General features: G+C 41.9%; 1 protein-coding gene across 2 annotated transcripts in view; it reads left to right on the plus strand.

Moving 5' to 3' along the window:
* Positions 1–15,118, plus strand: part of LOC135247867 (ETS translocation variant 4-like) — a 35,748-nt gene extending 20,630 nt beyond the window's left edge. For both annotated transcript variants that reach the window (XM_064321792.1, XM_064321791.1), the window contains exons 6-12: positions 3,184–3,313; positions 3,541–3,714; positions 4,500–4,825; positions 10,346–10,393; positions 11,263–11,435; positions 14,370–14,471; positions 14,666–15,118. In XM_064321792.1, coding sequence (XP_064177862.1) covers positions 3,184–3,313; positions 3,541–3,714; positions 4,500–4,825; positions 10,346–10,393; positions 11,263–11,435; positions 14,370–14,471; positions 14,666–14,893 — 1,181 coding nt within the window. In that variant the 3' untranslated portion in view covers positions 14,894–15,118. The remainder of the gene's footprint in view (positions 1–3,183; positions 3,314–3,540; positions 3,715–4,499; positions 4,826–10,345; positions 10,394–11,262; positions 11,436–14,369; positions 14,472–14,665) is intronic.
* The last annotated feature ends 203 nt before the right edge of the window (positions 15,119–15,321 follow it).

Below are 15,321 nucleotides of genomic sequence, written 5' to 3' on the forward strand. Positions count from 1 at the left end.
ATGCAAATTCCAACTTCCTGCCCTATTTGCGCTGAGCTTCCTCATTGTCACGTGGGCTCCTTCTGCTCATTTCCCAATCAATCTTTCAGCTCATGAGAATGCACAGTCAAAAATATATTTCCGGTTTAAATAATCTACATAAAATATGTTGGCATAATGAAAACCTGGAGGTTATCATTGCATTGCCCCTGGATGTAATTGCAACTTTTGACAACATGTAAATGTACTTGTTGAGCTAGAACCATGATACAAATCAAATTCATATGGCTAAAATCCATACAAAACCATAAAGCTTGCCAATTCAATCCTAAAATATTTTGAACAAAAAAGTATATTTCTGGGAAGAGTATGAAAGTTGAAGTTTTTGAGCTGTTACTATACCCAGCGGCCAATACAATGATGCTCGTCAGGTTTTTGTTTTTGCTATTCTGATAGCATGTAATCTCACAGCATGTAAAAAGGCATGAGGAAAGAACTTTCCTCTGACAAAAGACTAGAGATCAGCAAGAGACATCAAAGAACATAAATGATAAATGACGTCCATTTCAGGAAATTTTGAATACATTTTACATTGATGTCTTACATTATGCATTACTGTTTCTTTTTTTTCTTCATTTTTTTAAATCATCCAAACACATTACAAATTGTTGCATTTCCGCTTTAAGGTTTTTCAGGTTAAACTTTATTGAGCCTAAGCCAATCAAATCAGCTGTTTTTGTTTTAGTGTTTCTTTTTTGTTTTTTTTGTTTTTTTGTAGGATAGATGAGGGCGGGAGGGGCAAGAAAGGGATATGGAGTTAACCTTTTGAGGTGCAGAGAAAAATGACCAGACAAGATCCAATTAAAGGGAATTATCAGTGGGCATTTTTTTTCATTAACAAAAATTTTAAATCCTTGAAACAATACAATCTATAGTGGTTGAACAAAAGCTTAACATGTTCCAAGTCTACATGCAAAGATCTACATGCATTTTTAGTAAAAAGTTAAATCAACTTTTGATCAACTTTTTATTAACCAGGTGGAAATCATAAGAATTCAGTTAGTTCTTCTTGTGTTACCAATAATGTTCAAATGTTATTGAACATTATTGTTCTGTTGTATGTGTATTGACATGAATGTATGTTGGAAATAGTCAAAGAAATTGCTATGAGGAAAAAAAAACAGAACAGTGAAATGCATAAAGAGGCCATACACTGGAAGCGGTGGTTAAAAATAGACCAAATAGAAAGAGGAAATGGGAACCAGAGGAAATATTTCTGAAAACTATTTACAGGGCCAACACCAGGCTGTAAACAGGTTATGTTTAAAGTCTGTTTTTTTTCTTCCTGAAGAATGGTGCATATTCCCTAAAAGATGTATACCACTCCTAGCAGTTTAATTCAGTCTAATTTTATTGCCTCTCAAAATGGTGTCAAATGGATTACCATGTAATGAGACATTATTTCTAATTTTCCCGTGTTCCACCTTGTTCCAGTCAGTAAGCCAAAGATTTTTGGCACCTTTTTCTTTTTAAATCAATATTTATTCTAAAAGATGACATGACGTAATCACATTAAAGCATATCCTTCATTACCTAAAATTAGATTAACTGGGCGATTCACTGAGGGAAGTTCCTGCTTTTTACAAATGAGAGCAGGCCAATGGAAGCTTTCACATTAGATCTCATGAGGATGTGAGAGCATGACTTATGTTCCCTTTACTTTCCGAGCAATTCTCTGATGTTTCCCTGTCCTCAGTATTTAGTTTACTGTTGCTTGCTACACAGTGAAATATTATGTGTTAAAACAGTTATTACAGAGTACATACAGTCCTTATTGCCAGGGTTTAATTATCACTGGCCATTTTACTGTGTAGGATTTACATTATTACTGTGGTAAATTAACTAGGGTGTATTTCAACAAGTGTCACTATCCGGTCCACTATCAAGCCCACCTGAATCAGGCCACACCTGTACAACATAAATATACAGAATACAAACTATACCAACCCATCCCACATAAAGACATTTATCCATACAAACACACACACACACACCTACACACATCACACACACACATGCACACGCACACACACACACACACACACACACACACACACACACACACACACACACAACAAAAATTAAACCACAATGATGCCAACTATTCTTATTATGGCACTCAACATAGTCTCAAGCAGACATGTTCACACATTGCCACACAAACAGTTAAGGACTATCACCACAGTTTAAATGTGTCAGGGCCAGTAGTTAAAGGAACATCAGTAAGTGCTAAGTGTAGTCCTCACACAGTCTGAACAGTCCAGAGTCGGGGGAGGCTACGACTTTAATCTTTACTTCTCTACAAAACAATCTGGTTAAATGTCTTCTAATCCTTTTAATCTGGTGCCTAAGCCGATGCTTCCCCTCCTAACTCTGTCTCCGACATGGGAGAGAGGAAGAAAACAGAACAAAACAAGCCCCCCCCCAAAAAGAGAAACGCTGCCCCTCCCAGGGACACTCTGCTTCCTGAGAGGAGACAGACGAGCTGCCACAGTATCGCTGCGGGATAGGCTTTATTCCCCTGTAGTTTTTTTTATTTTTTCTACCGCATATAATTACCTAGGCTCACATTTCAGCAGTGCCTGTCCCGTCAGATCGCGCCCACTGCAGTCAACATGCGAGCGCAGCCCTCCCCGGCTGCGAGGGAACAGCTGCGGCTGTTTACCCTGTCAGGCACGTAAAAACATCCTGTGCTGCCCGCCGTAAGATAATAAACAATTCCCGATACCACGTCGCAGTTCCCGCTCCCGCTCTTTTCGTAGCCCTCGCTGCGCAATGGAATGAGATCTCTAGAAACATTTACAGGCAGGATTTGACATGGAAGGCATATCGCCGAGTGCCTGGGAAACGCTTAGCAAACGTCTGGCCAAACATTATCACCCCCTGCCCAACTCTCTAATTTCACAAAGAGTGGAAGTCCCAGAGGTGCGGTATTCTTCACCTGGCCATAAATTATTCTCCCTTGAAGGTAAAGAAAGTAAACTGGTGGGTGTGCACTACATTATCGGGACAATAGCAAAGGTGAAACCCGGAGAGTTTTTTTTTTTGCTTAGGTTACGTAACGAAGAAGTTTGCATTGATTCTTGTAGAACGAGTAAATTGGTGAGAGTTGACCCGTTCGTTTTCCATCTCTTGCTCCCCCAGCGGTTGCGTTCCACAGCCCCCCGGTGAAAATAAAACAAGAGCCCCAGAGCCCTGGCTCCAACCCCAGCCAGTCCTGCAGCCACAAGCAGACCTTCACCTACCCACATGGGGAGCAGTGCCTTTACGCCAGGTAAGGCCACGTACGGTCACAGCAGCCTGATTATAGAAAAGTCTTCACAAAAAACTATCCCTGAGACTATTACGTATTGCCATTTAATTTACTAACTGTAGGACATACAACACCTGTAAGCCAGATTGAACCTCTGATCCATTTGAACCTCGACCTTTTCACTGATTTCTGAGGGATTTGGATGGTGTCCATGTGCATTTATGCTGCGCCCCCATCCCTCCAAACAGTGCCTACGAGCAGAAGAGAGCTGCAGGCCCAAAGACCTCCAGCTCCGGGATCTCCCTGTCTCCCATGCAGCGCTACTCTCCAAAAACTTCCCAGAGCGCCCGGCTTGACTCAGCGTATATGAACCCACCTGCCACGCAGCCACTCCCCAGTCACAGTTATCCCATGGATCACAGGTACCCTGGCACCCCCACCCGCCACTTTCACCAACGAACACATACACTCCATGAAAGTATCGCTACTTCAATGTCTCTCCTTCAGAACTCACAAATATTGCCCAATTTGAAATCGCACTTGATTGGTGGTTAGTCTATTATCACTTTTTATTTAAAATGGCATTCACTTCACACTTTAAACTAATCTCCAATAGGTCTCTTTATCTCTCTATAATTCTCTCAAATGTGCACACACACACACACACACACACACGCACTCACACACCCACACACACACACACACACACACACACATACAACCAGACGGAAGCATAAAGCTGTGTTGTGAACTGCCACCCATTAATTTTCCTCGGCCTTCTTAATGAGCATCTTCCAGTTTTAACACTGACGCAGTCGCTCCCTGCTTAGTGCAGTGGGTGTCTCAAATGCTAGGCCCTGTCTGCAACAGCTGGGCTGCAAGCAAAGGAAGGCAGCATAGGTCAAGATCTCCTCATTCAAAGCTTTGGCTTTAGCTTTCCGGTGGTTGCTTTTTGTTCACCTATTATTCAATGCAACATCACTATTAAGTTTCTGTTTTCCTCTCCCTGTAACATTTGATCATTTGGTCTGTACATTCAATCCTCCGCGGCAGCCCTTTCTGCCACATCAGTGAAATTGCCTGCGAGTGACACTGAGCTGGTAGGTCAGGCCTCTCTGTGAGGTGCGAGGAATGAAGTGGTCTTAAGCTAAAGTCGAGGACAATGGGAAGGTACCCTCTGACATTGCGCCCCCTGCTGTTTCTCCAGCTCCAGATACCCTCAGCCTTCGGCAGAGATGTGTCCCCAGTACCCTCGTCAGGGCCATACCCTGCAACGAACACACCCTGCCCCAGGTGGAGGTGGGGGTGGGGGAGGAGGAGGAGGAGGAGGAGGAGGGGGAGGAGAAGGGGGAGGAGGTTACCATCGCCAAATGTCCGACCCTTGCATGCCCTATCTGCAGCAGAGCTTCAAGCAGGAGTACCTAGACCCCTTGTATGACCGGGCTGCCCACATGGCCAGGGTTCCCCCACAGAGATATCCCCCTGCCAACATGATGGTTAAGCAGGAGCCCACTGACTACACGTACGAGCCAGGTGAGTCATAACAGGGTGTGGCACAGCATCAGGATCACATAATACAGTACAACACAGCAAGACAAGAAAGAGAATGGACCACAATGTGACTGGGTTATAAACAGCAAAACACTCCACAGTGATGAAAAAATACAGATCCATGGTGTCTCTTCCTTTTCACATGCAATTAAAATGTTCATTGCACCATTGCCAATAAGCCGGTTTTCCATATCCAGTCAACATGAGCCAAAGTCTGCAGATTACAAATGAAAAACCTGGTGAGTTTATGGAAGCAGATATAGATCCATATTCAAACAAAACCTACCCTTTGCTGTAACATGCAAATACAAGGAAATACAATATTTTTTTCCCCAATATAGTTTTCAGTGAGTTGTTTCATAAGGCCTGGCTGACACATAGCTTTCCAGTTGATCCCAAAGGTGTTGGATTGGGTTGAGGTCAGGGCTCTGGGCAGGCCAGTTCAATTCTTCTACACTGTTCTCGATAAAACCATTTCTGCTGAAACAGGAAAGGGCCTTCCCCAAATTGGGGAAGTACAGAATCATCTAGAATGTGATTGTATGCTGTAGCATTAAGATTTGCCTTCACTGGTACAAAGGGGCCTAGCCCAAACTATGAAAAATATCCCCAGACTAAGGGGTGTCCAGATACCTTTGGTCATATATTTCATATGAAAATAATCAACGCAGTAATGGAAAAGTTCACAGGATATTACAACCCTGATCAATTGCAAAAGAAAGCATGGTTCAGCCAACCAGCTCATTCATTTCTGCCAGGAAATTAACCGCAAAGCAAGTCTTCTGTCTGGATATCAAAATCCTCCCACTTTCTTCTATTCCAGGCTTGACAAGAACTGTCACTTTGAGCTTAAAATTACAAAAGGCATGGTAAGGAAAATGCCTAAATGGCTCTGGATCAATGGGATTTAGCACAGAAACACCAAAAGCTGTCAGTCAAATGTCAAGAATTTGGTCGAGTTACAGCATATAGTACTCTAGTTAGAGTATAGTATCTTGTAGTTACATAGTTGTAGTATACAGTACTTGCATAATTCTAGATTGGAATGAAACTGAGTATCAGGATAGACTGCCCAAACTAGTCTGACAGAACTCCTTGAGATTTGAAAGGCCACCACAGGACCAACCCATGGCCATAAATGTCCAGATTGTCTTTCTCTGACCATTTGTGTCCTTCCCCTCCCTTTCTGTCTCTTTCTTTGAACTCACTGACACTCGGCAGAGGTCTTGATTGTGTTTTTTTTGGCACACCGCTGCCCACTCCTCCCCCCTCATACCCATACACTCCCTGCTCTGAAAAGGAGGCAGAGGAATTTCATTGAGAAAATGGAGGGCACTGGAAAGACTAGAATCCCCGGCGGAGCGCTCCTGGGTGTCAGGTTGCAGTGGCAGCTTCCTCTTCTGCTGGTGGATGAACTCATAATGGAAAGATGAGTGTGGTAACGGTAACCCGAGCCATTCTCCGGCTGCACAACAACAAGCGGGAGGACGGCCCGGTGTGGGGGAAGGAGGGTGGGGATTGAGCTGCGAAGTGAAGCAGGGCTGGAAATCAGGGCTGCTCCTTGTCCCGTGGGCCGAAAACACTGCAGAGAAATGCAATACGGCCGCAAAGCAAATGCCCCCCTCGCACAGCTCATTCAATTGACAGCAAATGGAGCTGTCTCCACCCATTGTGGCTCAAATGTTCCTGCGGGCATGCTACACAAATGCAGCCAAAAAGAGAAGCCTCACGGTGCTGAAACTGGCATACCTCTCTTTAGAACTGATGAAACTATGACCTCAATTTCTTTCAAATCAAGTTTTTTGTGATGATGCTTGGGGGGGCATTATGTGTTGCATTGTTCAGTTTTGTGCTGAAGGAATGTAAAAACCTTGAAGAAGGAGGGATGTTAACAGAGACATTATGTTCCGGATAAACTGCGTTATCAGAGGTGGAGCACAGGCCACTGAGACTCTGTTATCAGCTGCTGTTTGATAAACAATGTGCATTCAGAGATAAAGTACACATCTGTTGCTGCATGTTCTGAAAATGTTGATTTAATGTTGGTGCAATGTTCTTAAAGAGTCAGTGTCACAGTATGCTATTATTTTTCCATTTATTCTGTGCTTGCTAAAATAGCAAAACAAATGGGGATTAGGAGAACTGTGTATTCACAGCACATTTTATTTCATCACGCAGAATGGCCCTGAGTCATGATTTAGTATTTTAAGTCTGCTTTTCCGAAGAAGTTCACCAATTATGTTATGGGGAATCCCATCCTCCATTTGGTTTCCCATGATCTACCACTTACTAACAATAGAACTATCCAAAAATTGCTTATGAAACAGCTACTGTTGTGACTCCTTCATGGCAACACATACAAAATATCAAAGTAATGCAAGCATGCACTGAGCCAGCTTGAGTCCAGCCAAATAAAACTTCCCCTCGCTTCTCAGGATAGGAAAGCTGAACTAACAACCTTATTATTAATAATGCGCCACAGAATCCCAGTGAACCTTTGGAGTTTAGATTTAATTCTTCTCAAGTGCATCTTATTATGACTAAACTACTTCATTCTCACAGAGAAAAAGAAGAGGGATTTTTACCTTTTCCCCACTCTGTACTGCACTCCACTGTCAGTTCACAAACAGTACAGGACTACTGTCACAGCTTCACAATGTAGGAGCTGTGTTTGTGTACGAGTTTATCTGTAGCAGAGTTTAACAAACCCATATGGGCCACACAAGGCCTATCCCAGTTACAGTGATAGCGTAACTCGGATAACAGAACTGATACCTGTCAATCAAGTTTTTATGGGAAAATTGAGGGGGAGAATCTAGCAGAGTTCAGAGACATGAGTTTGCATGCCAGTGACAGACTGTGATGTCACCCCTTGAGAAGCAATAGGAGTGTGATAACTTCCCTTGGCTGAACTGATTGGTCTTTAGTTCATTGGCCAATCTTATTCTTTGCTGAGTGGAGCAGCTAGTGTTGGATCTGGTTTAAATGCTGCAGCTGAACTACCCCTGGTCCTAGAGGGCCAAGTTTTCCTCTAACAGGTGTAGAGAGTCAGTGGTCTACAGTGCTTCACTGAATGAAGTAGACATAAGTGCTGGAGGAGCATAGCAGAAGCTACAGCTACGATTGTGCGATCCTAATACACAACACTATTGAGACTAAACCTGCAAACCCACAGACTAAAATAACTGTAGAAGGAAAAGGATAGCATCATGAATGTGGTCGAAGATTTGAGTGATATAGAGGATATGCATTGACGTCACTTTCCCACCGGAATACGCCCCCTCAGTCGGACTGAGTGGCAAAACATGCTGCGACATGGCTGCCTTTAGTAGAGGAAACTGCAAAACCGGGAGTAAAACAAACGATTATCTGCTTAAATTAAAGGCAGTTGGACTCGACAGTGATCCTTACAACTTACCAAAGAACCAGTGGTCCATGGACATTCAACAAGAAATCTGAGCTATCTTTTTACAGACTGCCGAAAGCTAAAGAAAAGAGAAGCAAATGGATCGCTGCAATTCGCAGAAACAACTTGAATCCATGCAGGCAACGAAATGTGGATTTGCGGTTGTTATTTTGTGTCAGGTATGCTGGATTTTTGGGTAAAATCATACCTTAATTTATATGCTTAGCCAGCTAACACTATCTAACCATCGCCCCTTTGTTTGTAGAACACAAGGCTCATCATCATGGATGTTTTTTAAATAAATGCTGACAAAAACTTTACAGTTACACAGAATATAAATGAAAGATGCTAAATATTTAATTGATGAGTAGTCAATACAGTACATAACTTAAGGTATGATTTTACCCAAAAATCCAACATACCTGACACAAAATGACAACCGCAAATCCATGTCCCTGGATTCCAGTCGTTTCTGCGAATTGCAGCGATCCATTTGCTTCTCTTTTCTTTTGCTTTCGGCAGTCTGTAAAAAGATTGCTCCGATTTCTTGTTGAATCTATTTGTACAGTCAATCGCAAAACAGCTCTTTCCCGTTTTAGGTGTGTTTTTTGTGTTTTCGGGGCGGTCAAGCTGAACGCTAACGCTGCCACTCAGTAGTCTTTCTGCCACTCAGTGGGTGTAACCGCAGTGACTTCCACTTACTGTGACGTCATGTGCGTACCCTCTATACTCAGGTTTTTAAACATAGTACTTAAATCATTTGGGCTATGCAAATTATGAAAACATTTTTTTAAGAATTAAGTTTTTTTTCATTCAACCGCTAACAAAGATGTCCACTCTGGGCTGATGTCACTTCCCTGCACACGCCACATAATCAGATTAGAACAGGGAATACAGCCTTGACTGAATATATAGGACTATGCATGTGCCCCCTCCTATGGACAGGCCATTCCATGTAAATTCATGGAGGCTTCTTCAAAACCATGTACAATTATGAAATTATTTGATTACAACAAAACAATGTATACTTGTATGAATCTGTTGGTTTTTGCATTTTGTAAAAACGCCTTTTAAACATAGTTGTTTCAACTGATTTTCACATTTGTTCTTGATTGCTTTGATTGATTTTTATACAGTGGACGCTGACAGTGCTGTCTTTTACTACATTTGTAATATGTACTTTTAGTCCTCAAATCTCATCCTTTTACTAGCCAATTGCCTTAGCATTACAATGTTTGACTACTGTCTTATGGTAGTCTGGGTAAGAAAAAGCCTTACAAAAAGTTATTTCTGGATGATCTGCCCATCCCTTGTCACTCAAAGGAATTCAAACTTAGTGGTACTGCTGAAACAGTGGAGTGTCTTTCCCAGAGAAAAGAAAAGCCAGGGTCTTTCCTGCATTGAAATGTCTTAGGTGGGCTGCCTAAGTTTTTTCAAGGTGCCAAATTCACCTACAGGAGAAATTGTGCAAAAAAAAAAACTTGTAAAATGATTAAAAATGGTCCATGAATATATTGGTGCAGTTTTGTCATGAAAAATGGTAGCACCAGCCTACTTCTTTTCACACCACTACCTACAATCAAGCTCACAAAGAGTTCAGTTGGAGAAAGACTTCTTAGATTTTGGTTGCAGTCCACAGGGACCATACTGACCAGTGGAGGTTGCTAGAGATTGATTAAATGTGGACCCCTAACCAACTGAACCATCCTGGGCAACACAGTCACCAATTACATGATGCTATGGAGCTACCGGCCACAGTCGCTGCTGGCACAGTTTGGATTAGTTCCAAAACCGTGGGGCTAATTTGTGTACCACAACATGGTGCCTTAACTAAATGAGCCACCAAAAATCCAACCATTAAGAAAATAAATATTAAAAATACAAAGTTTGCCTCCAGTTCAAAAATCTGCAGTTTTACTTTCATTTTTATTTCCAAATGATTTTTCTTTGCCAGTAATAAGCTTACAACAGTAAATGAAGAAGTCCTGTGAAGTCAAGACACAAAGGTGCCATTCCAACTGGCCTCCCTGTGAAATGAACAAGTCTATAAATGTCATGAGATTTCTCTGACCCTGTCCCTCTCATTTTCCCTCAAGGTTATCCCTTCGAGAATGACTCCAGGGTTGTTCCAGAAAAATTTGAAGGTACGCACTACAATTCATACTACATACTCTTAAAGACACAACAAAAGAGGAAGTAGAGGGTTTCGTAGGATAGCTGCCCTGTGTCAGATTTCTGGAATTGTTGAGATTAGTTATGTTTGAGTTAAAGCCACTGTTGATGGCACCAATTACCAGTAGCCAAACAGGCTTTGCTGATCAATGAACAATACAGTAGCACTTCCTCTACATTCCCATTTAGAAAAATCACAAACATGGTCTATAACTGATACTTCCAAAGCACAGGAAAGTAGACTCTGCTTTCCCATTGCTTGTATCAATATCCTCATGTCCTGTACAAAGCCGTCAGATTCTATCAGAAAACAATGAACTTCAGAATCCTTTTAACCATGATTGGTCATTTTCCTCAAGACATCTAGTCATCGCCTTGTCGCTTCATTCTCCAGATATGAGTCATGGAGACAAAGAGAAAGAAGAGATATAGTTTTTTCCCTCTCTGCCCTCCACTCTACTGCCACACAATGTCCACAGTGGCCTTGTACTTCAGGAACTTGTGTTTGTCCTTTGCATCTGTAGCAGAGTTCACATTCCAGCTTCTCATATACACAAGGAGCTTGAAAGAAGCTCTAGAAACACTGGGCTGTCACACTGGTTGAACTGGTGTAGTACCAGGGACCAGTGTCTTGACAGTCAGAGACCCAGTACACTTTTGCAAAGGGTGATCAACAGATGATGCCCGCTGACATGTACGTCAGCTGTTGTGAACTTGTTTCTTTCAGTAACCATTCCAATTTAATGAAGGTTGACTGAACAAGGCCTTGCCATTACTGAGAAGCCCAGAGGTGGGTAAGGCATGGTTCAGAGTAGATTCTGACCTCACTCTTTTTGAGCAGGTGAGGTGAAGCAGGAAGCTGGCAGTGTGTTTCGCGAGGGCGCCCCCTACCAGCGCCGTGGCTCCCTGCAGCTTTGGCAGTTCTTGGTGGCTCTGCTGGATGACCCTGCCAACATTCACTTCATCGCCTGGACTGGCCGTGGAATGGAGTTCAAACTCATTGAGCCAGAGGAGGTGGGTCTGCCTTTCTTTTTTCCTGTTGGACTCAGGTGTAGCTTTCTTTCTTAATCCCCGGTGTGTACAGTCAGTTTGATGAGATTTCCCCAAACAGCACTTACCACAGAGCAGGTATTGCAGAAACCCTACCCTCATAGATCTTCCATCAATGAATTGTGTGACTTATAGGTACAACCCATGTACAATTCAATCATGTACACTTAGCCAGTTTAAGGGTACATGCAATTCAATCAAACCAGATAAAAAAATTCAGATTGAATCAAACAAACCTTAAGGGTCATTAAGACTGAAAAATCCAAGAAACAGGAAAAGGCATGGCCCAGAAATTTTGTTGCCCTAGCAGGGGTGGAATCTGTTTTAGACAGAAAGTGAGCTTGCCCTTTGTAAAGTACTTATTTGCTGCCTGTTTGTCTCCAGATTTACAGATTTGCTTGCTGTTTTCATACATTTTTAAAAATATGACAATCAAAACAATTAAAACAATCGAGTGAATTGAGGAATATATCATACTCAATTTAAAGCATGCATCATTTTTGGAATAAAGTATACTATACTCCTTCATAGGACGATATACAGGTCTAACAAAATAGCTATCAAAAATGAATCAAATGAAACTTTACAAAACTGAAAGAGCAATGAAATCCAACTAGGCTACAAACACTGTTGTCTCTAAGTAGTGGTAGATTTAAAAATGAGATTATATTTGTAACAACACAAGCTGAGTTGGCCTTGTCCTGGTGATTTTCTTTTGTAAGCAAATGCAAATAATTTAATGAAAAACATGAATTTTATTCACAAACTCAGTTTCGGCAAGTTCGTTTTAGTGATCACTGAACATGTCAAAATGTGACTGTGAAGAAAAGATCTTGCTTTTAATTACTAGTCAAAGATAAGTTAAACTGTTGATTGAATCACAGCCACTGTCAGCATGCTTGCAAATGTATGATCCAGAACATTTTGCATCTAAAGGTGAAAAATGAAAGAAATTGGTTCAACCAATCAATCGCAAGCAAGGGTGTCAGTCATTCCATGAAAACTCATTGTCATTGGCAGAAACTGGCTGCTGTATTGAGATGTATTGTACTGTGTTGCATTGCAAGCAAAGTATTCTTTATTAAAATAAGGTGCCCGATTAAACTGAAGGGTTCAACTAAATTGCACATTCATATGCCTTAAATAGTTTGATTGAATCCCCCTGAAGGTTCATTTCAACCTCTGTTCACTGTTTTATTTTGCTCTTTTAATATCGATATTACATAATATTACTTGCATATCAGATTCCACAGAGACTTTGCTAATATTATATGTCATCTATTTATACAATTGGATATTACCTGAAGCTACAGTAAGTAAAGTACCTTTCTTCTGAGAAAAAAAAAAAAAGTGTGTATACCAGGATTCTCACCTGCACCTCATCCCAGTTGTCTAACCATTATCCCACACTGGCTCCCTCCACCAACAAACATGTCATTAGTCATTAAAATATGCATGCAATACAGAAACAGTATCACTCCTTCAAAGCCTGCAAGTGTTACACTTTCAAGCACAACCATGAAAGGGCTTTCAGCGGAAGCAACCCCCGCCCAATATCCCCCCACCCCCACCCCCACCCCCACCATCCCCCCAACCCCATCCCTTCCCCCAGGCTTTCTGCACTGATCCAAAACATAAAGAGCTTCCATTAGAGCCCATGCATTATTTACAAGTGTTTATAGTATACACGGAGATATGTTTTTCCCAAAGTCCTCACCATCACTCAGATTTACATTACTCCCCAATTACTATTCTTCCCCTCTTTTACACCGACTCCCCCCCAAACCCCACCCAACCCATGAAATCCATTCCCATGCTCATCAGCGGGGGACACGGGTGCTAACCATCCCAGTGAGTAATCCTAAGCACAAACAATTGAATTATTCAGTAGACAGTCTTCCTTCACTCATGAGTCATATCTTTGCATCAACATGAATTAAGCTTTTACTGGCGCCTTTAATTCTGTTTAAGCAAGTTGCTTGAGGGTCAAGTAGAAACATCCATAATAGTACCCAACTGCCGTTTACATCAGTGATTACTGCCCTGTTACAGCTATTGTTTACCAGAACACTCCATTTGTGCCTAGAAGCATATCTCAACAGACAAAATTAATTACCTCGCTAGTAAAATGTTTCTGGGGTCATCCAGAATCATCCTCTGGTGTTGGCCTCAAGGCTTCTGAAGGTTCATCTGGAGGTGAAGGCAATAACGTTTAATATGTTGGACAAGACAAACTTGCCACCGTGTTTATTTTTTCTCTTCACAAAGATGTTGGATTCTGGTTGTATTTAAGTGGTAAATGGTTACATAAAGAGGAGCACATGTTGGAACTTGCCCGTTTCACAACAGTTATTAATGTCAGCACAAAGAATGTTTGAAAAGTCAATGGGGACCTCCAGTGGTAAAGACTCTTATTGCAAGTTCATGGACAACTGTTTGGACTGCAACCTTGTTCCTGGAATCAGTGTTTCCAAAGCATATTTCTGCTTTGAAAATATAAATTATAAAATAGAGGTGATCTTGAAGCAGACATACAAAATTAATGGATTATCAAAAAACAAGACACCATTGTTGGGTTTCTATGGGCTTTACATGTTATACCAAAAAACACTTGCCAGTCAAAAAAAAAGAAAAAAAAGAACTTGCATACACAGAAATAGGTTTAGATTTTAACCTATAGATTTAGAAAAAAATTTAAAGTACAAGTACAGAACACTTCATCATCCATAGTTGAGGCAGAAGGCCTATGGAATCTCCATTAATGTTTGCACGCACCAAACCTATCTCCACCTGTCAACTCACGAAGGGATTAAATCATGTTAGCTAAAGTGCAGCATCAGGAGCATAAGATCAGGAACAGGATTTTTACTGCCTCCTCTCAATCTCTCTATCTGTCAGGTTGCCAGGCTGTGGGGGATGCAGAAGAACCGTCCAGCCATGAACTACGACAAGCTGAGCCGCTCTCTGCGCTACTATTATGAGAAGGGCATCATGCAAAAGGTACTACAGAACACTTTGTGCATGTCTTAGGCCTGCTGGGTCAAGTCTTTAACAGTGTACATGACTATCCTTTGGCAAACTAAAACATTCTTTGTTCAGGTATCCATTAAATGCATGGATATTTCAACAGTGTTGGGTCTGTGCCCTAGTGGTTGAATACGTTGGCAGAGCACTAAAATGCTGTGTGTTGGCAGGTGGCGGGTGAGCGCTATGTGTACAAGTTCGTCTGTGAGCCTGAGGCCCTCATCTCACTGGCCTTCCCAGACAATCAGCGGGCAAGCCTGAAGGCCGAGTTTGATCGTTACGTCAACGAGGAGGACACCGTGCCCCTCTCTCACCTGGACGAGGTGGTGCCCTATCCCCCTGAGCAGGCCGGTGCTAACATGGGCCCCCAGCCCTACTCCAAAGGCTACATGTACTAAGCCCGCCCCCTCACCTCGTCTCCCCTCCCATTCATCCATTACCCATCTTGCACATGCCCACCTCGCGCCCTTGTATATATGGCTATGGTGTTTTTGTTTAAGTTAAACCTGTTAGGGACTTCAAGGTTTTAAAAGTCACATTCTTCTCACTTCTAAAGCCTGACCAATCCAAATACTTGGCAGTTGTTAAACTGATCGCTTAATAAAGATGTGATATTAATACTACCCAGTGTGACCTTTTTTTGCCTCAGCAATATATTAAGCATGTATTGATTTTCACTTTGAATGAACTGAATGGTGATGGTATTTACACAGAATTTTTTCCATCACATTAGGAATTATAGCATAGCTGTTTCCTCCCACAGTCCAAATACATGCAGGTAGGGTAATTGCGTGAGTGAATGGTATTTGTGCCCTGCGATAGATAA

This window comes from Anguilla rostrata, chromosome 2 (genome assembly GCF_018555375.3).
Source record: "Anguilla rostrata isolate EN2019 chromosome 2, ASM1855537v3, whole genome shotgun sequence".
Taxonomy (NCBI): Eukaryota; Metazoa; Chordata; class Actinopteri; order Anguilliformes; family Anguillidae; genus Anguilla; species Anguilla rostrata.